General features: G+C 39.3%; 1 protein-coding gene across 2 annotated transcripts; it reads right to left on the reverse strand.

The window, feature by feature from the left end:
* Positions 1–2,319: 2,319 nt before the first annotated feature.
* On the reverse strand, positions 2,320–25,881 carry tango6 (transport and golgi organization 6 homolog (Drosophila)). Of its 2 annotated transcripts, none has more exons than XM_086299759.1 (18): positions 25,562–25,881; positions 22,870–23,510; positions 22,545–22,661; positions 22,137–22,281; positions 21,765–21,871; positions 21,362–21,524; positions 20,527–20,594; positions 19,738–19,850; positions 18,972–19,148; positions 18,081–18,207; positions 17,220–17,420; positions 15,287–15,430; positions 13,924–14,409; positions 12,077–12,134; positions 11,836–11,994; positions 7,303–7,454; positions 4,843–4,956; positions 2,320–2,662 (listed from the first exon to the last, which is right to left on the reverse strand). In XM_086299759.1, the coding sequence occupies exons 1-18, from the start codon at positions 25,776–25,778 to the stop codon at positions 2,486–2,488; spliced, it is 3,366 nt and encodes a 1,121-aa protein (XP_086155885.1). In that variant the 5' UTR covers positions 25,779–25,881; the 3' UTR covers positions 2,320–2,485. The 2 variants fall into 2 exon arrangements, with proteins under 2 accessions (XP_086155885.1, XP_086155886.1); XM_086299760.1 differs by lacking the exon at positions 25,562–25,881 and adding an exon at positions 24,383–24,583.
* Between the last annotated feature and the right edge of the window lie 1,277 nt (positions 25,882–27,158).

Raw genomic sequence — 27,158 nt, forward strand, 5'->3', positions numbered from 1 at the left:
CTCCCCATACCCACACTCCTGACACTGAACCAGCCCCACTGTGTCTAATTGTGTCTAATTTGAGGAGGTTCATTGGGAAATTAATTCTATTCCACACACTATTCATTGTGTAATAACAATCCATTATTACAAAAGTATAATCCACATAAACAGAGAAGTGTGTATTTTGCTCTACATATATTTTGCACACTGCCTGTGACTGTTGCAGGTGATGAGATCTTTCAGGAAGCAAAATCTGATTAAAACCTGTTTGAGTTCCACAAGGTCTCAGGACAGAGATATGTTTTATTGTCACCTAGCGTAAAATATTACGCCTCGGGAGTGAGAATGTGTTGTTTTAGTTGGCTATACTAACATATAACATAACCCCGCACACTGTCTCGCCCAAGTACACACCCCCATCACCATCAACGGCGCTGCTGTGGAGAGAGTGAGCAGCTTCCAGTTCCTTGGCGTACACCTGGCTGAGGATCTTACGTGGTCAGTACACACAAACAAAACAGTGAAGAAGGCGCAGCAGCGCCTCTTCTTTCTCAGGAGACTGAAAAGATTCGGCATGAGCCCCCGCATCCTCAGGACCTTCTATCACTGTGCCATTGAGAGCATCCTCACTGGATGCATCACCACCTGGTATGGCAACAGCACCGCCTACAACTGCAAAGCTCTCCAGCGAGTAGTGCGGTGCTCTGAACGGATAATTGGAGGTGAGCTTCCCTCCCTCCAAGACATCTACAGGAAGCGCTGCCTGAGGAAAGCGGGGAGGATCATCAAGGACTCCAGTCACCCCAGCCATAAACTGTTCAGACTGCTTCCATCAGGAAGGAGGTTCTGCAGCATCCGGTCCCGTACCAGCAGACTGAGAGACAGCTTTTTCCATCAGGCCATCAGACTGCTGAACACGTCATAGACACCTCAGCTTCACTACTGGAACTTCAACATTATGCACTCCACACTGTATATAAATGCCACTTGTTTTGCACATATTCAACTCTGTATATTTTATATATTTTATTATTATTTTATTTTTTTACTATTTAATTTGTAAAAATGTGTATATACACACACACACACACACACACACACACACACGTAGGAAAATATTTAGTATACACATCCAGAAATGCATACACTATTATATATTGTACATATATTTATTAGTTTCAGGTTGGCCATTCTTGTATTTTGCTCGTTTGTGTTGTTGTGTTTGCACATCTCTGTTGCTTGTGGGGCTCGCACACAAGAATTTCACTCGCATGTGATGTGACAATAAAAAAAAAAAAAAAAAAAAAAAAAAAAAAAAAGTGATTTGATCCCACTGCTGTCAAAGCGTTTGCTCATAGGGGGTCATATGATTGTTGGGGTTTTCTGTTTTCTTTCTATCATTGTAGAGTCTTTACCTTACAATATAAAGCACCTTGAGACAACTGTTGTTGTGATTTGGCGCCATTTTAAAAAATTGATTTGAATTATTTTATTACCATGTAATTGTAGCATATTTCAATCAGAATTTGGATTCTTCCTCTCTTGCAAATTTCTTCTTTGACAATCTCAATGTAATTTTTTTTGTTTAGGATAATTGCCTCCCATACTTTAGAAAGGCCCGTGGTAGTGAAGTGGAGAGAAGTGCAAATGTGTGATGTGTGATAATGTGATAATGTGCAGAAGTTCAGGGCAGTACTGTGGCATGAGGTTTTCTTTGGGCTTAAAGTTTTATAGTTTTTGTGGTACACAATATGAATATTATTTAACATCTTCATGCGTGCTCAATCATAAGGAAATCCCAAAAAGTAGATTCTGTTCATCTGGTTGTAGCGTTTGTAGTGGGTGGTGGTGTTTAGAGCTGCCTACCAAGGGGTTGAGGATCGAAGCCAAAAACTTTGAGCTGTTATAGGTGACCGAGTTGATCATACAGACAAAGGGTCTTTTCACGTTCTTACAATACCAACTCTGTGTAAATTGTACTCATGGCCATTGATCAATGGTTGTTAATCAGTGGTCATGACAATTTGCATATTAATGATCAATGAACTGACCTCACAGTCCATTGTTCATTAAAGGGTGCCAGTTTCACTCACTGTGCAAATGTACTGTTTATAAGGTTGGGGAAACCTGCAGTCAGCTGAGACTGAAGAAGTCACTTGGACGAGTGACGAAACATTTCTCCCACTGAAAACGCTACGTACAGATGAACCGAATCAACCTTTTTGGGATTATTATTCAACATTAATATATATTAAAGTCAGTATTATTACAGTATTTAATTCACATAAATCTAAAGTTAAAATATTTTTCATATTTCAAATCACAAATCACAGAAAATATGCTTAAAAATTTATTGTGGAATAGGGTGGTACACTAGGTCACAGTCCTTGGTATGCATGGATGTAGGATTTTCTGCTCTTTGTGGTCAACCACATTTCTGAAGACTTAATCCACATTACACGGAGGCATAAATTGTAGTGCAAAGAGCCCACGGAAATTAGTTCTATGGTAGGACGACAATCTTCTTCTCCAGCTTCTGCTCAGGGAAGATGAACCTCCTCATTATGTCGTCAAGCTCCTCCAGAGCCAGGTGGGCATGAAGCACGGATACCTCATCCAGGTCAGAGTTAACCACCCATTTGAGAGCTCGGTACAGGTCCAACAAAACATCACTGAGAACCTGGAGGAGACAGACACTAATGAAACTTTGGAAAAGGTGACACTAAAGTGACACAAATGTGGGGGTGCTGAGTTTGCTACCAAGTACATTTCATACAATATGACTCAAAACACTCCTTATCCTCCCATACACTAAAAAAAAAAAAAAAAAAAAAAGCATAATAGTAATTGGTTACTTAATAAAAAGTCTGCTTAACTGAACTACATTCATTTTTTATTTGTACTTCAACTATTGTTCATTCATATTTACCGAGCTTTAGCATGTTTATTTTAGTTGCCTTTTTTGCTTTTTTCTATTAGACATTATTTAAAGTATCGTCAAATTCAAAGCCAAGGAAAACTTTATTTGTTGGTCTCAACATTGACCAAAATATATTGTTTCCAGTTATATTACCAATTGATAATTGCCCTGAATCCAGACCCTTATACTGTAAGGCAACTGCTGCCTTGGAAAGTTGCTTAAAGTAGTTTAATCAGCACAACCCATTTTTACATAAAGTGGGAACCAGTTTACATAAAATCTGGAATTTTAGATAGATATAGTTATTGTTATAATTTGGTTTAGGGTCTGATTAAATAAAGTAGGAACACAGCATTTAGTATTTCTAATTTACCTTGAAAACTATGATTAAAAAAAATAATGTTCCAGATTTCAAATGGATTCTGTCGTTGGGGGAGGTGAGGGGGGTTAAACAGTCCTTCTGGTTTCTTCCCAGTCTTGTCTTCCAATAATGTCACTGTGTGTCATTAGTGCTGTGCAGCTGGTGTCACCATTCTCCAGCTGTTCCAGTAATTATACAACCTGGACTAAGTCAAACAGCTAGCCACTTCACTGGGGTCATGACAGGTGATTAAAAGCTATATAACACCTGAGCCAGCTTTTTACATACAATTAGCAGCAGCTACTACAGCTTTAAAACCACCAGCCTATTATTATTAGCTCTATTTCATGGCTTTGATCAGTTTGGCCATAGACAGAGGAACTGTAAGGATGTACTGTGCTGATTGGGTCTTATGGGTTGCTAGGTGGGGGTGGGGGGTTCTGTGTAAGAAACAGACCCCAGGACTCTTTGGTGTGCTTTTGTTGTTTCATCCTGAGATATTTCTAGTTAGTTCTCTGACTGTTTCCCTGCTTTCACGGTTTTCCCTGGACTTAATTGCTAACCAGCTTGCTGGTCTAGTGAATCACCTGTGTAGCTGACTCAGTCTATTCTCCACATAGTTCTCATTCACCATACATACACCTACAAAACCTAACATTAAGGCTAACAGACGGATTTTTCCATTTCAGTTCAGGTAGACAACAATGAAGAACCACTTACAGCTAAAAAGACAGAGCGAAAGTGGCTAAAGAAATAAGTTTTACGTCATGGTCCCTCAGTCCTCTCTGTGCGACTTCACTGGATTTTATTTTTATCTCTCCTCTGCCTGGTGCACTCCAAATGTACCTCCTCCTCTTCCCCACCTCTTTTCCTTGACCTCGATAAAAACGTCATTGATGAAAATGGCATCGAGGTCAAGCAAAAGTGGGTAGGAAATTTGAAAAGGACTTAGGAAACGAAAAGAGCGTGCCGAGAATAAAAACGACCTTACATTAGTCTCTCATTAACAACATGATGTCCGGATGTTGAAATGACAATATGCAGGATGTGGAGAAAATGGACTACAAAACATGGAAAAGTGTTTGCCCCCTTCCTGATCTCCTATTTTTTGGCATGTTTGTCACACTTAAATGTAAATATTAGAAAAAGCTAACAGCCTGACCTCAAACTGAAGCGTATTTGCACATTTGCAAGTGTTTCACTTTTAGGAGAAAAATATTTAAATGAGTCACGTAAATGTTAATTAAAAAGTTTAAGGCACACAATTTACTGCAAATTGCACGCAGTCAAACATGGAAAAAACAAAAGAAAACAAAAAAACGTGTCTTGTGCCTGTTGTCTGTAAAAACAGCCCAGCACTGTCAGAAACACCCCTTATGGAACTGTGTTAATGTCACAATAATAGAACATTCAATAAAACATTTATTCACAATAGCACCTTACGCGGGTCCCCAGTAATACACCTACCAAATATGAAGTAACATCTCATCTTAAGGTCTTCTGGCATTAGGTTTAGAAAACTGAATCCAGTGCTTCCGAAGACATTTTTAAAAATACCCAGTGAGCTGTGAGAGTGTACCTGTGTGCTTTTGTCCCCAAGACCACGGAGCAGCGACGCAATAACGTGGACAGCAGCTCTCCTCACCTCTGCCTCCTTCTCCGTCTTTATCAGTGACGTCAGACAGGAGCTAATCTGCACAAAAACAGAATGCAAGATGTTCTTTTTAGCACTTTTCCAGCGTTTTGCTGCACCTGTCCCAACTTTTTTTTAGTCATGCTGTTGTCATCAAATATGAATTGAGTTATTTTTCATGAAAGAGTCAAATGTAAAATATTGCATTCCTTGTCCAGTGTATCTGTTCCTATTTTACACAAGTGTCCCAATTTATGGGGAATTATATTTGTACAAAGTGTATCCACGACAGATAATAACAGTTAATAATGCTTTAAACTAACAAGCACAGATAACACAACTGTAGATAACTGTGGAAGCATGGAGTCTCACATTTCAGAAACACAGAAAATTATTTTCCCAATTGGACTTAGTGCAGTTTGATTTATTTTAAATACCTACCATCTTTATCTTGCACAGAGCTGCTGTAACTTTTGATTTGATTTTTGATTTTATTGATTAGCATTCAAATTCAAATCTCAGTGAAAACAGTGAAAAAACAAACAAACAGTGAAAACAGAACAAAAATCTACCATAAAGAAAGAAAGCATGAGACAAGGCTAATCAAAAGGTTTTGGCTGAAGCATTTGCTTATTACGCCAACCCTTTTCACAAAATATCTTTTTGTATGCAGCTCCTGTACACAGGGCTTGAAGAAAATAATAAAACAAAGCAAAAACCAAACAAACAAACAAACAAACAAACAAACAAACAAACAAACAAACCAACAAACAAACAAAAAAACAAAAAAAAACAAAAACAAAAACAAAAAAACAAAGAAAAAAAAAAAACTTTCCACCTTAGATAAGTAACTACATCAAAGCAAAAGAATCAAGAGGTTATTTTTTTTCTCCTTTTTGCTCTTTTAATTCTTGATTTATATATTTTTCTAATACTCTAGTTTTAAACATGTTTTTAAACAAGGAAAATGAACTACACCTTTTTAAATCACTGTCATAACTATTCCACAGGTTAACTCCTCTAACAGAAACACATCTCTGCTTTATATTCGTCCTTATCTTGTTTTTTTTAAAGAAATCTGTTCCCCTTAAGTCATATTGACTCTTTCTGACTTTGAACAGCTTCTGAGTACTGGGGCAAAGCAAGTTATTTTGTGCTTTATACATTATCTGTGCCATTTTATATTCAACTAAATCATAAAATTTCAGGGTATTCAGATTAATAAACAAAATGTTAGTTGGTTCTATATAGTTTGATTGGTTTATAATTCTTATAGCTCTTTTTTGTAACTTGAAAATATGAAGAGTGTTCGTTTTATATGCATTACCCCATATCTCCAGACAGTAAGTCATATATGGAAGCAACAGAGTACAATAAAGTGTGTATAATGATTTTTTGTTCAGGACATGCTTTGTTTTATAGAGAATAGCAATGGTTTTTGACATTTTTGTTTTCACGTGGTTTACTCTCAAACTACTCTCAAAATATTACCTACCAAACCAAAATAATCACAAATACATCTGGTTGGTTATTGCAGCCTTGCAGCCTGGTTGAAAGAACTGGTGTATTTTCAGTATTTTTGTGAGTTTTGCAGTTTTCATTTCAGTATCTATGTAATATTACAGACATGAAGTCTGTTAACTTAACAACATTGAAAAATTACAAAGAGTTAGTCACTATAGAGCTGAGCTGTGCATCTCAGGACAAACATTCAGTATATTTAGAGTGAGATCTGTTTGTGTGCTGCAGACATATACAGAGGTGGCTCATTCATGCCAGCTGGCTGCAGCATGGAACCAACATGTCAGCCAGTTTACAGAGTGAAGTTAAACCAAAGTTCTTGAAAACCCACTTGTTCAACTCAATTATTTTACTAATTATCTTTTCACTGTTTCTATTGTAAATTATTGTCCTGTGTTTACATTGTTCCATCGGTTGTCCTGTATGAGGCATGAGTTATATAATGCTGTAAAATGTTTATTTGTAAAATCTTGTTGGTTTTATTTTTGTCAGTTGAAGCTGTACAGCTGTTTGTTTGATTTGGTGACTGGACTGAGAGTTCTCTCTCTTTTCTACTCTCCAGGAGCACTCAAAGCACCCATTCATACAAGAATCATGCTTTTCTATCTAACATTCACAGACGTTCATACTCGATGGATGCAGCAGAGAGCAACATGGGGTTTTGCCCAAGAATATCTGGCACGCACACTGGAGCAGCCTGGGATCGATCCACCAAACTTCTGATCAGTAGACAACCCGCTCTACCTCCTGAGCAACAGGAGTCAGATGAAGCCTCTAGAATTTCATGCCATTTAATTTATACTCTAACAATAACCTGTTTTTTGCTTAATGGGTTCTTAGAAATGTTAATGTGTTTATTTTCTATTGTCTATTGGTTAACCCTACCTCTTGAGCTAGTGACCCCAGGGAATAGTCCAGTCTCTGACAGATTTCCCCCAGGTTGGACAGACTGCTAGCCCGGATGCTTTGGTCAGGGTCTCTGGATTCTCGCAGGAAGATGCCCACCAGAGGACGGCCAAGGTGGGGAGCTAGTTCTCCTAAAGGAGAAACATCAAGCAGACAGGTTAGATCTAAGGCTCCATAAAACTGACCATTTATCAGAGGATGTCATGTCTGTGGTTCTCTAGGTGATTGTAGTCATCTTCTGTGGAAAATACAATATATGGACAAAAGTACTGGGATGACCTCTTAATATTTGATTCCAGGTATTTCCAGATGTATAAAAATTAAGCACTTAGTCATGCGGTCTGCCTTTAAAAACATTTGTTAAAGAGTGGGCTAATTGTAAAGGACTCAGTGAATTCAGGCATGGTACTGTAATAGGATGCCACCACTGAAACAGTCAATTTGTACATTTTTTTCCTTCTAGATATTCCACGATTTACTGTAATCAGTATTACAGCAAAGTGAAAGCATTTCAGAACCACTCAATCACAAAGTGGGAGCCCAAGTAAAGTAGCTGAACAGGGTCAAAGGGGTTTCTGGTTACGTCACAAGTTATGATGTAGAGTTCAGAGCCAGTTAGATTTGTCTTATCCAGAAACAGACACCTTGCACCTTAATGATGTTAGCTTGTTCTACAATAGCCTTTTTTCAGCTCAGCTGCTCTCACTTTATTTCCATCTTTCACTAGCCGGTCACAACTTGCTTTAACAGACTCCATGAAAGAGAAATGCTGTTTTAGAGTCCATACTTGTATCAGTGTGTGTCTCAACTACACACATTAATATTCAACATTGGTAAAGCTGGTAAAACTGATGCACTCCAACAAATACATCTGCACGTCCTCTTCCTGTACATCCTGATAAACATCATGTTTTGAGAACAGCAGCTGGTTCAGAGCTCTTCCCTTTCAGTACATGTCCTATCACTGGTTACTATGAGAGTTCACAGGACTGTGCAAGGCCATTAAGCCAGTCACAGTTAGCAAACCAAACATTCATTTATTAAACATTTGCTCAACCAGGCGAGTCAATTAAGAGAACTTTCTTACTTAAAAACGATGGCCTGGCAAAAGCCAAATCTTGGCCAGTCTTGTGGGAGCATTTTAGCCAAACAGAGGAGCTCTCTGGGTGCCTGTGCAACAAACTGAATCTCGATCCAATCTCTCAGCAAGGATATAAACCATCTAATTGTCCCAGAGAAGTGGTACGATGGCAATCTGGCACAGTAAAACCGAGTGGGGTGGGGGGGGTTCTGTCAGGAAAGATTTTTATACACAGGGTTCCTTCTGATGGGGATCTGCAAAGAAAACAAGCGTGCACTGTGGTTTTTGTGTGGCTGTGATGACTACAACAAAGTAGTCACTTTTTTACCCGTTTCTTAAGGTCATGATATTCAGATATTGTTTATCTGCTGTGGATGGCTTTTAGACGTGACACTTCTTTTACCCTTCACTTGTCAAGTTTCCTCAGTTTTTTAAGGACACACAGCACACCATGCAGACATGTGCCATGTTTTACCAACGTGTCAGGTGGCTAGCTCTTTGGTCAGCACTTTTTGGTGTGAAAATGTCATTTCCTGTTTTGTACAGCTTTTTGAGTATGTTGATTATGACTAAATCGAATATTGCATCTAGGGCTGCAACGATTCATCGAGAAATTCTATTATAAAAAATTCTTGTCAGAAATTATTTTCTTCGATGTTTCATTTAAGGCAGGGGTGGGCAACTCCAGGTCTCAAGGGCCGGTGTCCTGCAGGTTTTAGATATCACCCTGGGTCAACACACCTGATCGTTGTGTTAAACAATGTAAATGCAAGAGTGTCACCCACATTTGCAACTAAAAACAGACCTGTGATACAAAAATATTCAGAAGCAATTATTAGAAACCTGATAACACAACAGCAGCAGTGATAATGATGCTGGTGTAGTTTAACGTGGAGCCAGAGTCTGTTTACACACTGAAGAGCAAAGAGGCAGAGCCGTTACCGACACACTGAGCTCAGGCAGCAGCGCTGCTCCCGTAACCACCTTTCAAACTTTTACTGGGAAAAAGCTAGCACGAGCTCCATCCACACCGTTTGTTTTACACAGTGAAAAATCTGCAGTAAGCCTCCAGATGTTTTAAAATATGCTGATGAACTGTTAACTTAATCTGAGAGCATGTTTAAATTATACAGCTTATTGAAGGCTGATGGCAGCTGTCCTATTCTGCATAACAGGGGCGAGTCTAAAGGGGGGCATGGGTGTACTAGACCATGTTTCAAGGATTTCACAAGATTATTAAGATTAAAAGTGAAATAATATAAAATATTGTATTCATTAAATTGCATTAAAAATGTGAACTAAAATAAAATAAAAGCTACTTTTACAAGCCAATAAAGACGTACATGACAAGTGAATTATTGTTAATATTAATTACCATCGGTCTTCAGCAACACAAAAACTTGCCTATTATTAATGTCAAAGAGGTCGAGTACAGGTACATTTTATGCCTTAAGATATATACACCATATAAACCATTTCATTCTAATTTTAAATAAGATTTTTCATAGTCTGGAGGCTGCAGATGGCTCAGGTCTCCTGGGTCTTTCTCTGTCTGCCTCTGGCTCCTAGACACAGTTAGTGTGGCTTCTTCTTCCATCATTACCAAGTATAATTGGTGACAAACACACACACACACACACACACACACACACACACACACACACACACACACACACACACACACACACCAACAAGATTGTGGTCAGCTGCTGCGTTCTTGTATGCGTTTTCTTATAGGTGCAGCAGTTAGAGACTAGAGATGGCACAATACCACTTTTTTATGTCCGATACCGATATCATAAATTTGGATATCTGCTGATACCGATATGAATCCAATATAGTGTATTTTTAATCAATAAAGCTGTTTTTCTAATATCTTGCTGCATTGTGTATAAGTTCATAGTGAAGTTTTAAAAAACAAAACACTAAAGCTATTCTGTTATACCTGTATTCAAAAAATACACTGCACCCAAAATATTTCATAGTTCAGCAACACTGATCAAGCTAATAAACTTAAACCTGCACCATCCTCCCTATTCTGGTATTTTAAAGAGTACTTAGCAGAAATATTAAACAACCTAACTAATAGGGTTGCAAACTCCCAGCACAAAAAAAAAAAAAAAAAAAAAAAAAAAAAAAGGGAACCACCCCCCCGTGATGCTTAATCGACGTAATCAAACTTAATTTAATGCACATGTAAAAAAAAAAAAAAAAAAAAAGCACAGAAATCAATTATTTTTCTACAATAATTAAATTGATTCAACATCTTTCTTCAACAGAATTGCAGACTGCACAGATCGTACCTTCCCAAAAGTACTATAGCTTACTGGGTTATATTAGACTTAATAGTTCCTCTATACAATAATGGATTTCTATACATTTTACATCAGATTAAAACTGGGTGTAAGATTCAGATAATTTATTAAAAGCTCGACATTTTAAATGAGAATAAGAAAGAAAAGTATGTCTTTGTGCCCCCTTTTCCCTGTTTATGCCCTATCGGCCCCCCTGGCTAAACTTTGCTAGATCCGCCCCTGCACAGTGACCGGCGTCAGCTACGTAGAAAAAGATCCTCGAGTAGAAAGTAATATTAAATAAATTCTAACAACAGATTATCAAGTTTAAACGTGCTGCTGTTGTTCAGCCGCTGGTTTCCTCTTTCTGGCGCAAACTGGGCCAAAAAACAAACAAGAGACACGGACTCACAACAGAAAAGCCGATCAGCTGATCATTGATCAGTTTCATGATTGAAGTAGCAACAGGAGAGGGAGGGTGAGAGAAGAGGCAGTCGCTCCATATATCGGTTGTTAAGCTTAACGCAGGAATGCTTTACAAACATTCAGAGATGAACTGACACACTTGCTTTACTTCTCTTTGGGATCACTTCCTCGGAGATGAAATGCCGGGCTGGTAGCGAGGCTACAAATGCTCAACCAGACCGCCGAGAGATCTGGCAAGCCACAGCCGCTCTATCACGTGATGCACACTGCTCCGACGTGCTACGGTTATGAGCCGAGTTACGCCATGTCGCAAGTCTTCTGAGGTGCTTTTGTGATATTTAATGGATCGGATTACATTTTTTATTTCTCTCCGATATCCGATCCAGTAATTTAGGTCAGTATCAGACCGGTACCGATACGTAATATCGGATCGGTCCATCTCTATTAGAGACACATTGTGTTTTTCCACTTGTGCTCTGTCTTGCTATTCTTGTCTTTTGACCTATTTTCTTTTTTATATATACAGAAATAAGATGAGTTTATAGAGAGTCTATAGAGCTCATCAGAGAAAAAAGCAATGTTGTCACAACAGTGCGTTCAGATCCTGATTCAACACACAAGAGCACACAGCACTGACAGACATGAAACAGAAGCAACAACAACAAAGTAACATCACAGCATAACTGTTAAGTTGAATCTGATGATGCTCACCCATGGCCCTGCTTGTCCTCATCAGGACCTCTCCCACTTTAAGGCGGGTTTCCACGGAGCGCTCTTTGTTGGAGGAAAGGAGGGAGGGTCCATGTTGGAAGTCTTTTAGGAGCCGTTCCAGTATTTTGTCAGGGTAGGAATCAGCCAATGCAGCCAGACCTAAAGACGGTTTATAACGAGTCCATCAATCATCAGCAGCATCTGAATACTTCATCAACATTGGGATGAATCACTAGATTACCTTGAATGGCTGACAGGTAGACAAATGAGTCTACATGCTCCAGGCTTTCTAAGAAGAGCTGGAGAAAAATAGACCATCAGCATGATTTATAACCACATGGTCTACTGTGTAAAAAACACACACAACATCAAAACACATACAAACAGCAGAGCCAAGAAGAATACACACCACTCCATACATCAAACAAACAAACAACTTTTTTTTTTTTTTTTTTTTAAACTGTAGTTTCAGTTAAAATAAGGAGAAAGGACAGTACACATGAAAAGTGACCTCTAGAAAACTCAACTGTGTGACAAGGCAGAAAAATCAATAAAGGGGGGTTTTGCTGAAGGATGGTTGAAGGGGATGGGCTTCTGATCAAATAGAATAATACATTAGTTGGTATCTTCTCTTACCATCTTAACAAGCCCCAAGAGCTCAAAGCTCTTTTGAGCTGTCTCAAAGAGCTTCAGCTCCCTCATTTATTATAGAAGTCTCAAGAGACAGAGATATTGCCAGTGCTCACATTTTTTTTTTTGAAACAATAACACACTGTGACAGATTTTATTGTATGTGTGCCAAAAAAAAAATAATACACCAGATGAACATGGAAAAGAAAAAAAATCCATCTAAAACTTGACACAGACTTGAGAGCTGTTCACAAAAGCCTAAACAGAAATGGGCTCAATGGAAGAGTAGATGTCAAGAAGCCATTATTAACCATAGAGAGGGAAACTGGGAGGAAAAGCTATGGTACGCTAAATTACTCAAGAACTGGGCTGAGAATCAGTGACAACTGGTTTTTTGGAGTAAAAGCTACGTTAGCTGCTCCCCTGCATGATTTGGCAAAGCTTCAAGCTGGATGCCCTTCCTGACATCAAAGCAGTGACCTTTCACTTGCCAAGTGAAAGTGTTAACTAGTACACCATGGGGGGCATAACAGGTCTTATGGAGTGATATAATCTCTCCAGTGTGTCCTGGGTCTGCCCCAGGGCCTCCTCCTGGTGGGACATGCCCAGAACACCTCACCCAGGAGGCATCCTTGTCAGATGCCAGAACCACCTCAACTGGCTTCTTTCAATGTGGAGGAGCAGCGGCTCTACTCTGAGCCCCTCCCGGATGGCTGAACTTCTCACCCTCTCTCTAAAAGAGAGACCAGCCACCCTTCAGAAGAAGCTCATTTCTGCCGATTGTATCCACAATCTCGTACTTTCGGTCACTACCCACAGCTCGTGACCAGTTTAAACAACTTTTAATAAATTGCTGGACGCAGTTTGTGGGGATGAACAAAAGTATTTTACCAGCATAATATAATCTGCAGTATGATCATTGCTTTAACAATGTAACAGATAGCTTTAAGATGGCCTTAAGATCCTCCTAGCAAAATATATACAGAAATGAGGGGTAGCTGAAGACCTTTGTACAGTGCTGCAAATGGTAATGATACTGGTTCTTATATAATGATTTTCTATTTAATGTCTAAATGTTTTTTCTATTTAACACTGACATACTGTCACACTAAGATGAACACACTGGGAGCAACTAACGCTTCAGTATCTCACCCGCTCTACACAGGCCACACCAACTCCTGTATATTATATGTGTGGATAATCATTTAATTTATTTTGAAATAAAGTACTTGAATCAAATTTCTCTACCTAAAAATTTAATTTATAATTTTAATTTATACAGGACTTGCAAATGTGAAGAACATAACATCTACTCAACTTGACAAACAAAAAGAAAAGAAAAGCCTAAGTTAAAAAAAAGCAAAAAAGAACAGAACAAAAAAAATGAAAACACCAAAAAAGCCAAAACATATTTAAAACAAAAAAACAAACAAACAGAGCAGCTACCAGGTAACTTACCGTCAGGATTTTCTCCTGCGCCTGGATGGCCTCTGGCTTTCTATGTTGCACCATTTGTGTCAGTACCCTCAGGGCGTACGCTCTTGTTGGCACGTCTGGGTCACATGCCTCTATCAGCCAGTCAGAGATGGGCTTGGAAGGAGGGCAAGAGTCACTGGAGCCAGAGATCTGTCCTTCACATCCTGGACTTATTCCTGACCCTCCAGAAGATGCTGTAAGTCTTTCATGGCTTTGGGCAGGTTTATGTGAGTCGTTTGCTTCACCTTTCACTACATTTTTTACAGCTGTTTTATGGTTTCTGGGGGGCGGTGCGTCAGTGACAGAGATAGCCTCACTGCTGCTGTCAGGGCGGTACGCCCCGTGAGTGGCAATGACCGCTCTCAGGTTGGACGCTAGCTCCTGAATAATCACGTCAGGATGCTGCTGAGAGAGTATCTCCAGAGGTGGCAGCAGCTTTGACATCGACAAGTAGTCCTCCACACTGAACTGTAAAGTCAAATGTAAGGGTTTCTTGAGAGTTTCTTTTATGCATTTACTGTTATAAAGTGTGTTAAAGTTCTAAAACTTTGTTTTTAATGTTGCTTTAATGTTCTTCAAAAAACAGATTTCAAATTGTTTGCACATGTACACAGAAGTACATAATAGCTAAAGCTGGAATTATACTACCTGATTAGATCTCCATATAACAGGCATATGTACATCCTCAGAGTCTCAAAACGTTCCTTAAATAAAAATTCTAAATGTTTCTTTTAAAAAGCTATCTAGTGTTATGTGAGGCATGATAGCAGATAAGCAGCAAGAAATAGAGGGATGCATTTTGTAAAACAAAGTCAACATATGAACATCACAGGTTTAGAATGACTTAAAATTACTGGCGACCACCGGTGCTACCTCTCAGCCTCTTAGAAGACACACCTATGGTATCAATTCAAAATTCTTTATCTCCTTTTTCTCAAGTTATTGCATTCATTAGATTTTCAGGAAAAAGTGACCTCTGAGAGGTTGAGGTCACTGAGATTTGGACTCATCTGAGATATTTAGTAGATATGCCCAGATTAACAATTTGAAGCTCCTACATCACCTTTTATGGTTGGAGGTAATTAAAAACCTTTCTTAAAACCCCCCAAAATAACAAACAACTACCAACTGTAGCCGTCTATAAAAACACATAGAAAATGACCTTTGAAATTTAACTGAAGCTGCTGTCTTGAGCAAAATTAATGCTCAAGACCTGCAGATACTCTGTTATTGTACAAATATAATGTATAATCAAAGCTACAAAAAATGAAACTACAGAACATTATGAACTGAACGTGAAAGAGCCACATGCAGCAGAATGGAGTTATCAGTCACTTGTGCATACCTGAGGCTCAGACAACAGCGCAGACACCAGACCCATCCCCATTCTCAGTGTCTGGCTCTCTGCTGCACTGCCAGCATTCAGCCCAGCGGTCAGATCCAGGCCCGCACAGGCCCTCTGGAGCAGAGACATCATAAAGTCCACAACCTATAACAAACCCAGACAGGGGTCAGTTGCTCAGTGATGAAACATCAGGGAGGCAAATGTAGAAAGACTAAAAACAACAAAAGCAATTTGAAAAACTGAAGTGACAAAATTCATTTGAAAAGGGTGAAGTGCTAAGATATTAGCAAGCATAGGTGTATATGATTGTAACAAATACTATCATAAATAGCATACTAATAAAGTACTAGAATTTATACCCAAAGCTGAAAAATTTAGATGGATTATTTTTACATTTTTTCTTTTTCTTTGAAACTTCTAAGAAGTTTATGCTTCACTGTTGGGAAATAAAATTATAGTATTTTTTAGCCTTTCACTTAGTACAAATGAGCAGAAATGAGTGTCTGTGTGTTGCACCTGTGCAGTGTGTGGATGCATCTTGATAACCAAGCTTCTCAGCATTGACCAGTAATTTAGCCCTCTATCTTCTCATCCAAGCACGGCCTCCAAAAACTAACATGGTAAGTGTGGTGAGGTCCAAAAATGTGAACTCCAGAAACTGATGGGTAATAAATGTGTCCTTTCATCTGATTTCAGGTTTTGTGTCTACAACTTTGAGGACTGCACATATTAATATTGCTTTCGGTTCGATTGCACGAAGAACGATGCATTAAAGTCCCAACTGCTCCAAAACCAGTAACAGCCCTCCACTTGTGCCGTCAACTGACAGTGACAGTGCAAAACTGAAGTCATCTGCTTTAGGAAAAATGACACTGAAGACATCCATTCTGTTCCTTCTGTCTAGGAGAAACTAAATTACATATATCGAATCAATTCAAATCCAATCTGGTAATGGCTTGCTGTATAAATGTTGTGTTTGGTCCAGAAGGTCCAGACCAGAAGCTTTATTTGAGAATTCAAGGTGACATTTAACCAGCATGGCTACCACAACATGCTGCAGCACAGCTTTGATCTTACTGGGAAAATCATTAATTTTTCAGCAGGAAAACGACCCCAAGGTGAGTAAGGTCTGTCTGAGCAAGAAGCAAAGTGATGGAGTGCTGCATAAGATCTCATTATCTCCACTCACAAATCTTGTATAGAGCGAAATTAGTAAAAACAAAGGTTTACACGTGTAAAAAAAGATTCACAAGGATAAACTAAGATTTTAAAATGTGTACGGTGATTAGTGTTTACATTTTGAGTACTCACACACGCATGCTTGGATTGATACACTAATACTGAGCAATAAAAAAAAAGTTAATAGTGACAGATTATACAGGTGACAGAGATGGAGTAAAATATTGGTAGTGGTAAATGTATGTTTTCTAGTAGAGGGGTGATCAGTCGTTCTGCTTATTTAGAAAAACAGGAATTCACAGGAAGTTGAATTCCCCGTTTCCTACTAGTACTTGAACAAACATTATATTACTGAAACATTGAGGAGCCTCAAACCCCATCTACACATGTGACCTGTGTGTATCGTGCACACATATTTAAGAATCCGTAAATGAGCAAAAAGAATGTCAGAAATGTATTTATTTTTTAAAGACATCTGCATGCACAAGAAGAGTTTTGAGAGCAGAAATAATCTGATTTTTGACATTGACCTTAAAAATGTGTGTGTAAATTATCAACGTTAACATTTTCACATAAGCAATTGTAAAATACTGCTACATGTGTTTAACTTGCCCTCTTTTAGTGTATGGACTGGTACACTCATTTCTGCTCAAAATATATACACAATCATTGTCATACTTTACACCTCTGGATCACATCAGATCTGTATACCTTTTAAGACTAATTTCATGCGTTTCTGTATGTCTCCACTCACCTGTGTTGTTTTTCTCAGGAGATGAGCGTGCTGCAGGGACTCAACCATCGTAGCCAGTACATGAAGCAAAGCCAGTCTTTGGGCTTGTTTCTCAGCTCGACCCAGTAGCTGCTGCTCCACTTCCAGCAGCGTCATGGCCGACATGTCAACCTCTTCTTCATCCTTTGTTTCTTCATCTGCAACGGCCCAGCTGGTGAGCTCCTACAGAAGGAGCAAAGTTATCTGAGGTTGCTTTCTGTCACAGAGCAAACACTGTAATATAATCTAGACATAAAACACTCCAATTCCCAATCATAACTACATAAAATGATCAATTTCTACTGAGGCTGATGAAAGCTCACATAAGCACTATTTATGAGGTTCAGTTCTTTTAAAACTGATCCATATTTAAATGAAAATGGCCAAAAAAATAATATAAATAAAGCAAATTAAAACATTTTGTTCTGATTTTCACTGCAATATTTGGTTGTTCAACTAATTAGATTCATTATTCTTTCAGGAAATCAGGAATCAGGAAATTGGAGGACATGTAAGAGTTGACTTGGATCGTTGACTGGTCCATCTTGGTGGGGTCCTAGGAGTGGGGGCTTTGAGGTCAAGGTCAGAGGTCACCTTGAAGTCGAGGTCACTTAATTTCAAGCTCAAAGATTTTTAGCAGATGCACCTACGGTATGAATTTCAAAATCCTATGTTGCCTTGTTATCAAGTTATTGCATTCACAAACTTGGGTTTCCACCTGGCAGGGTGATGATAATATTTCATCAGTCATTTAAGACTGAGAGGTAATGATTGAATGCTGGAAGTAACCCTCACTTTTGACCATCATAGGTCAGCAGTCTATCCTCGTGCATCCCTGTTTACCTGCAGCAGGTCAAGGAAAAAGTCTCCTGGCAGATCACAGTCTTTGAGCTCAGCCAGCAGGTGCATCAGACACTCCACTCTCCACTGGTCCCCTGACAGTCTCTCATACATCTCATCATCTTCATCACTGGGAAACAGCATCAGAAAGAACATATTTAATATACTACTCTGCTTAAGCATTATGTTTTTTTGGACGCCCCATTAATGTTTGGTTAAATACAACCAGTCATAAGTGATCACACACATACATCCCTCATTATTCTAACTTGCCCCATTTTTAAATCATCTCCCTTATAAGATGATATGCGATTTTCAAATACAGAGGCAAACTATGTTTCTTAATGCTTAATTCTTCATATTGACAACTTATGTAAGCATATAGGGAACAATATAATGAGATTCTAAATATTATATTACTTTGGACCTCTGACCTCTTCTGCAAGGCCAAATACTGCCTGTGTTTGCATTGAAAGAATAAGCTGCCTGGTTAGTTAGAAATATACTATAGTATAAAATGATATAACAAGCTCAAGTGGTTCATGTACAGTTATTTACCAATTAATACCAAATGTTCATTACCTATTTGTGCACGATGTTTGAAAGCAAAATAAAACAATATTCCCTTAAAACTAAACACTGCCTGTCAGCTTTGTGCTGTTCGACTGCTTCTTGTTGTTTGTATACTGTCGACACCTTGTGGATCAGACGAAAACCAAAAACAAATTCAGATTTTTGCATGTCATTAAAGATGTATTAATAAACACTTAACTTGTAAAACTTGAACATTTTACTTGTAATGTAACATTTTTACATTGCTGTGCTTTTATTTTTTACTTTAAATTAAGGTTTTTAATACTTAGGATCTGTCATCTGTATGTTTAACATCATTACCTGCAGCTCTCTCTGCAGCTGAGCCTGGCCCCTCCTTCACTGCCAGCAGTGAAGTGGAAGTTTGCTGCCACCTGGTTATTCCCTCTCTGGAGGCCTGAAAGCTGCCTCAGCATTGACAAGGCTGCAGACATCTCAGCGTGGGTCAAGTACCACAGCAAGATCTCCTGACAGGGGGCGCTGTGGAGCACAGAGCGCACACAGGTAATTACTGTGTTCTACATCCAGAATCAGTTTAACTTTTCCAACAAAATTAGTGACTAAAAATGTTTGTTGAGCAGCATTTTAATTGTGATTACACTAAGACCAAAACTGAATCCTTCAACCCTTTCTTCCAAAATGGTCAACTCAGGTTTAGAAAAAAAAGTGTTGGTCAAAGTATCCAACCAATTAGCAGTGATCCACACGGCAAAGGGTAATATTATTGTAGCCACATCCATTACACACTCGAAGGCAGCGGTCCCCAACCCCCGGGCCACGGAGTCGTTTGGTACCGGGCCGCGAGCGTTGAGGCTCAGGTGTGAAATGCATGCTTTTCAGGGTTTTATCGTTTTTTTAGCGTTATTTTATTATCGGGTTTATGGTTAACTCGGTTTTCCTGGGTCTTTTCACATGTGTTATGCATAAAACTTATTTTTTTTCGGCACCGCAAAAAAGATTGGGGACCGCTGCTCTAAGGCATGAATGCATTTAAATACACAAACTGATGAAAAAAGAAGCTGAAGAATGAAACGAAGTTAAATCGCAGCTAAAAACAGAAAATGTTTACCGGAGGTGAGAAACATTCTTCTTGGTAAAACAGAAGAGTGTGAAGATAACAGGAAGAACTTCTTCTAGAGCTCTGAGAAGAGAAGCTGAGGGAGTGTTTTCAACCATGCAGACCTGGCAGCAACAGGAGACACAAGACAAGCATCAAGTAAACAGCACGACCAGGATTCACCCTGTGAAAGAATTCTGTTTATCAAAGCCACAAGCTGCAGGTACAGGCATGAAATCAGCTGATGGTTCTTTTTTAATGACATTTCATTCAAATCAATTTATTCAAGTTCTGCAGTTTTCACTAGATACTGTTACAAAAGTTAATCTGTGGTCTTCGTAAATGGTAAATACGCTGGTTCTTATAATCACACTTTTCTACTCTGAGCACTCACAGCGCTTTACAACTTGCCTCATTCACCTACTCGCACAAGCACTTTTTTCTATGCTACTTCAACGCCACTGAGAAGACATGTCTGACTCAACTGCAACAACAATTCAATGAAACTCAAACGCAGGTTACTCAAAGACCACAGTTCAGCTGGATTAAAGCAGAAGAATAGGAAGAGGCAATACAATAATGCAGCATGAGTAGGCTGGCTAAAAAAAATGGAATACACTGGACCTAGTTATTAGGAAGATGCTGGATGGCACATTCAGAGATCATCTTGATGGCCCTATTCTACTCCACCAACATCCTCAATGCCGGACACATCCTTCCCAAAAAGCTCTGTTAGATGAAAGAAATTCACTCCTCTTACATTCCTGCTTTTACATGTCTGTAAAGACCTTGCGTCCTCACCTTGTATACATCTTCCACACACTGTGTCAGTTCTGACTCTTCCACAGCAGTTTGGGAATCACACTCACCTGGAAAAATGCACATAAACTGATTTATCATCCATATACTGCTCATCCATCCATCCACCTTTATTTATAAAGCACTTTTAAACCACAGCTGATGCAAAGTGCTGACAACACAGCCTGGACATCTTCCTACATGAATTACACAAAGTAAATCCTCATCCTCAGTCAAACTCACCTTTTGATACTGGCTTTAGTTGTTAGCATATATCGTAGTCATGTGCATTACTTAACAAATGTATAAGACTACCAACCCAATGTGAGCTTTATGCCACAGGTGGCCTAAGTTAATAGTGTTGGATGTTTCTATAATGGTTAATCCACCAGTGTGTTCTTTAAGCAAATCAAAACTTTCATGATAAAATACAACTATTGTTTACTGTGTACCAAGACAGCACATTTTTTTTTTTTTTAAGATGCCAAATTACAGTTTATTACATATATAAAATTCCAGAAGGGAAGTCTTGATGCATGCTCAATCATCCAGGGAAGTAAATCCCAAAAGGCTGATTCTGTTCATCTGGACGTAGCGTTTTCAATGGGAGAAACATTCAGTAACTTGGATGAGCGACTAAACGTTTCTCCCACTAAAAACACTACGTCCAGATGAACAGAATCAACCTTTTAAGGCTCCAGGAGAGAATTTGCAGAACCTTTCAGAGAAGTATGTTGGGTATTAACCCCCCCCCCCAAATATAGATATATATATATTTTTTTTTTTTTTTAATCTTGTCATATTATGACGTAGAGATGAAGATGGTTGTGTTACTGACTGGGGATAGTGGTGCAATGGTGCAGTGCAGCAAGCAGAGGGCTGAGAAGGTACTTTTCGGCAAAGCTAGATCTTTCTTGCACCATAAAGATCACCGCCCTGGTGGCCACAAGCTGGAATTGACGGGATGTCAGCTTGTCTTTGAAGTGCAGGAGTTCAAGGATCTGGAAAACAACACAAACAGCAAGCAAGCTGATTTATTTAAACAAGAAATGTAAAGAGTATATAAACTAGACAGAAAAATGAATAAAGAAAACTGGTTAAAGCAAGAAGGAGTCCATAAGGACAGCGTTAGTTTTAGCTTATGGTTAGGATAAAGGTAAGGATCAGTCAAATACTGATTAAGGTTGTGTAACACAGGTGACTGTCATTGTGATGTACTCTCCACAAACACAGGGGATGACCTGAGGGCAGATGTGTCTGAAGTAGGCGTCAGCTGAGGCAGACTGCTGAGGGCAGGCAATGAGGATCTTTGCCACAGCATCGCATTTCCTCCAGTCTGACTCACCCCCTGAAACAGGACAGAAACAGTGCGTCTATTTGGTTGGAACCACAGACATATATTGGCACAATTGGCATCACCCACTGGTCTGTGGACTTTGTACTTGTTTCTAGAGCTCACATTATCTTCTGGCAGCATTTTATATGATTCAGATTTCATAGATGAATTAGTGATCACAAGCTGGTGATACACCAACCACAACATTTCCACTTCTTCATGATGTGCTAATTCTTTTCAAAATACTGTACATGCTGGCTGCAATTACACTTCTCACCTGTGCCACCCTCCAGAATTGCTCTGATAACAGCCTGCACACCACTGGGCTGCATCAGTCGCTCAGACAGCAGCTGACCACACAGACGCCTCAGCCAAGCTGGAGCCCTGCAGCTGCAACCACTGGAGCTCTGAACTGGACCAGACTGAAAGGAAGGAGACATCTAAAGTGAGACCTCTGAAGTAAAATCTTTATTATTATGTGAAAAACAAACAGGCTTACAAAGATTGAATAAGATTAAAAAACATGACCTACACAGCAGCCCAAATGAATTGATCCAATGAGGAAATCAGAACAATAAGCCTTGATGAAGTTTGTCTAAACTTTGGGGTGATTTCAAGCAAACAAATCACCATCCAGCAGCACAAATTTATATTTGTCAAATAAAAACCATGCCGTCATTATCACCTGTTTGGCTCCTCCTTGGAGAATAAGGAGCTCTTTGATGACAATCGGCTGGTACACTTTTCCAAGGAGGGTCTTGAGGGTCTCCTTACATGTTTGACATTCCTCAGCACTGAGCAGCTGCATTAAAAAAAAAAAAAAAAAAAACATTCAAGAAGAACGAAAGAAAATTAAAACAGTATCTTCCAGAGATACTGCTGGGTCTCAAAAATTAAAAACAAAAACCCATCTCCCACCCTGCCTACCCCACTATTAAGTCAGTTACGTCATTATTCCCTGACATTTCAATTTGTGCAAAAATAATCCTGACAGTGAGAACAATAATTACCTTTTCATCCTTGTGGTGTGGCATGTATCCCAGCTGGCATATTGCTGCAATAATGTCTCCCAGATATCGGGTGAACACGAGTGTGGCAAGAGACGATAACTCTGCCAGCTCCAACAGGACCTTAGTGGTGGTAAGAAGGCGGCGTGCCATTCCAGACACCGGGCCCACATGGACTAGTTTTTCCACCATGGCTCCAAAAGCTGACCTCCGTCCTAGTGGGACACCCACTCCAGGGGCCAAGTATGGGCAGAGCCCCAGACAAACCACAAACTGCAGAGCAGCTCCGATTGTCTTCTGCTGGGTGATGCTGAGGATGTCAGGGGCTAAAGGTGGGGCCATCTCAGGGGTACGACTTTTTGGTGCCAAGCAAGATTGATCCTGTTGGAAACGCTCCAGTTCATCAGAAAGGTGACGTGATAACGTGAGTAGCAGCAGGAGGCATTCCTGGACAAAAGCCCATGTGGCATCATCTGTATCCACACAGAACCAATCTGCTGTTGCCTTAACCTCCTCCCTTAGCCTCTTCACAACCTCAAAGTTGCTCTCCCTTTGAAGTTGCTCCAGGAGATGGGCCCAGTTGGCCCGCAGAGCTGCCAGAAGGACCTCCTGATGTGACAGTTGAGCCTCATGTGCAGATACCTCTGCAGACACACAGAACATCACACTACACAAAACTTCTATACAACACTATAAACCTTTTTTAATGAGAGAAAAATATTAAATTCAATTCAATTCCGTTTTATTAATACAGTACCAAATCACAACATCAGTCATCTCAAGTCGCTTTATATTGTAAGGTAGATCCTACAACAATATATAATAATTGGGCTTGTTTTCTCTAAACATCATAATATACACATTAAAAGTGTCCTCAAGTACATCTGTCATCCTTTTTTACTTTTAGGGGTACGATGTTTTGAAGCGTTTAGCTTCCAGAATCATAATCATAATTATATAAGCAGGTATTGGAGAATAAATTAAAAATTATAAATCAACTTGGGGGTTTTTTCGTTTTTGTTTTGTTTTTTTGTTTGTTTTTTGACAAATCACCAGCTGTAGCCAGAAACAAACACACACATCCACACATGTGCAATAACACTAAGTGCAATAATCTTTTCTGGCATCGTTGTATTTTTACTCAGTTGTATATAGCATTCGTATTCTATTTTTATCTTATTGTATATTTTTATTCTATTTTATTCTACTGTATATAGTATATTATTTTATTCTATTCTGTACAGCTGTGTACTGTATTTATTCTTATTGTATTCTAATTTTTGCGTCATAACTTTTGCACTGTCCACTTCCTGCTGTGACAAAACAAATTTCCCACGTGTGGGACTAATAAAGGTTATCTTATCTTAAACCAAAGACGTTCTCTACCGACTGTGAGACCAAAGGCAAAAGTTAAGACAGCTAAAATATTTGCTTTATATTATTCAATGTACTTAACCGATGTGCTTCCGGAATACATGCGTTTATTTAGATTAACGCTGTAAAACAGTCCACTTACCTTTAAGAGGTCTGGTGAGGATGTTTATCGCACATATAATCGCGGAAGTCATTTGACTTTCATACAGATTACAAATTTTACATTCCAAGTCTGGGTACGACTTCAGCGTTTGATTTAAAGTAAGACAGAATAAGTTGATCGTCGGATATAGACGGCTAAGGCTATTAAAAACATTTCCAACGGGCGCCGAAATAAGACGTCAGCACGCTCCTTTCATGGAATAGTTGGGTTGCGGTCATGTGGTTCTGATGACGTGCGGAGGCAGCGCGATTTTTGAGTGGAGGGCGGAAGTAAACATGGAGGACACTGTGGAGAGTCAGGAGAGCAGCTATTGTGCAACTTTAGACCCCGTTTCTCGGGAGAGATATAAACAGATAGTTAAAAAATATATCGGACGTGATCCGTATTCTTTGAAAATGTCCGAATACACCACAGAAGTAAAGGATTTGCCTACTATCGAGGCTGTGGATATCACCAACTACTTGGTCCTCCAGACTTCTTACTACACTAGGCAGCAAATGAAAGCTTTCAAGAGTCTGGAGGCGTACAATTTTTTTGTCAGCGGGTGGGTCCACAACCTTGGAACAAAACGTCTCCGTGATGGATACAGTTTGGTGTTTGCAAGGGTGAGTGTTTGTTCTTATATTGCTTTATCTTAAACACGCTAACAGTTAGCGGTAGCGGCTTTAACGTCAACAAACATGCCACATCCTTAGGACTTCGTTAGAGTGACAGTTGTTTGTTTCAAGGTAAACCATTCTCAGCGGTCTAACGAGACACCTCTGAAGACTTGGGTAATTGCAAAGGAGGATGGAGAAGTGATTGCAGCTCATTGCAATTGTATGGCAGGGTTAGTAGCCTGTTCTCCACTGTCACTAGGCTCAAATCCGGGCTCTCAGCCGTCTGTTGCATATCCAAAATCGCCTCTGCACATCGATGCTGTTCTGCCTTAAGCTTCATTCTTTTCTCTCGTTTGAGAACTGATTCCGATCTGGGTTTTCGTTCGTAGCCGAGATTGACCGTCGGAGCCCAGTCCTCCGACTCTTCGTCATCCAAAGCACTTGGGCAGCCTATAGTCCCAATCAAGTCAATATTAGACTACTAACTTAAAAGCACTAAGTAAACGAGAATTTAACGACAACCTAATGCTAATAAGTTCGTTTGCAAACATAACATTACCTCTGACGAAGTGGTCGCTGCAGACACGGGCATTGGCAGACTCTGCTCCTCCCGACTGTAAACGTAAATTTAAAATCCATTTTTTCCTACGTTTTTCGGTTAGAATTTTCCATTTTTCTCCTCTTCGTTGGGCTATTTTTGGTACCCTAAAATACCGTTTATCAGTTTCTCTGGTCGACCTACTGGAGCATCCGTAAACACAACAGGACATAGGCATTTTGCGTACTGTCTGTCTGTGATTTTGCGCTTATCTTTTTCACTTCCGACCGCCAGTCAAATTTCGCGCTTTACGTCGACGTCACGTCTACGTCAAATGAAACCTAGCTATTGGCTGGCAAGTAGTGATGGGTCGGTCGCGAACGAAATGGCTCTTAGATCCGATTCTTTGAAGTGAACGATGCGATCCGACTCCTTATTGGTAGTCGGGGTTTTTGTTTTTGTTTTTTCCCTTCTCCTGCCCTCTCTTTCACTTTTTTTTGCTTCACGCTGCAAGTCACCCTTGTGTTTGCGCTGAGAAGAGATGGCAAACAGAGCCTTGCATTTGCACCCCTCCCCCCAGCGCTGAGCTGAGGGGGCAGGGCCGTAGTTACACTCATATCAGCACACAACAAGAGCAGGAGGGAGAGGGAAAGAAAGAGAGCCAGGAGCAACAAGAGACAACACCATCACATTGGAAAGGTACAGTAAAGAAAATGAGTGACACCAAGAAAAGAAGCAAAGTCTGGAACCATTTCAATCTTATTGACAAAACAAAGGCAGAGTGTAGAGTCTACAAGAAAAGGATATCATATAGAGCCGGCTCCACAAACAACATGCACAGGCACCTAAGAACCATCAGTGCAATGGGAAGATAAAACGAAGTCAGTTGAGTGTGATATTAATATTTCTAAATGCCAACGTCCCCCTTAATTTAATAAATAATTTCCCCCAGGGATCAATAAAGTATTCTGATTCTGATTCTGATTAATTAAAGATCTGAGCGTTCTTTTTTTTTTTCATATTTTATTGTGTTGTGATTTGCAGTGTTTTGTGTTGCTTCACTTTATATTTGTTTAAAAGGAAAAAGCTGAAAATTGAAGTAGTTAAAAGTTGAAATGTAAATAGTTGGTTTTTGTATTTTATTTATTACATTTTGTGGAGTGAATAAATAAAAGTATATTTACAGTGGCCCCTAGAGACAAAGCACGTACAAACTCCAAAACACAACGGAAGTGCTCCAGGATGCTAGGGGCCGTGTTGAGATAGATAGATAATCTAAGTGCTTTGTAGTTTTGGACGCATTTCGTCTCTAGGGACCCCCATAAATATATATTTATTTATATATATATATATATATATATATATATATATATATATATATATATATACACATATATATATACACACACACATACATGCATAAAGAAAACCACGTTTCTTTATATTACTAATTCCTTTTGTGCATAATTGTATATTGTTGTTGATAGTTAAAGCAACAAAACAACCTGAAGAGCCGGTTGGGAGCTGAAAGAGCTGACTCTTTAGTGAGTCAAGCCGAAAGAGCCGGTTCTCTAAAAAGATCCGGAAATCCGATCACTACTGGCAAGTGCCGGAGGGT

Source organism: Aulonocara sp. 'chitande type north' Nkhata Bay, linkage group LG7, assembly GCF_057382095.1.
Source record: "Aulonocara sp. 'chitande type north' Nkhata Bay isolate Kocher_YH1m ecotype deep benthic linkage group LG7, A_spYH_male_GT1.1, whole genome shotgun sequence".
NCBI classification, from domain to species: domain Eukaryota; kingdom Metazoa; phylum Chordata; class Actinopteri; order Cichliformes; family Cichlidae; genus Aulonocara; species Aulonocara sp. 'chitande type north' Nkhata Bay.

Bases quoted from the DNA above. Each gene is read 5' to 3' on its own strand.
- tango6 (XM_086299759.1), bottom strand. From the start codon at position 25,778: ATGCCTATGTCCTGTTGTGTTTACGGATGCTCCAGTAGGTCGACCAGA. The intron at 21,525-21,764 runs GTCATCCCCTGT...GTTGTTTTCCAG, and splicing joins TCAGACACATCTGCCCTCAG to ATCCTTGAACTCCTGCACTT. The intron at 19,851-20,526 runs GTGAGGACGCAA...TGTTGCTGCCAG, and splicing joins GTGTGGAAGATGTATACAAG to GTCTGCATGGTTGAAAACAC.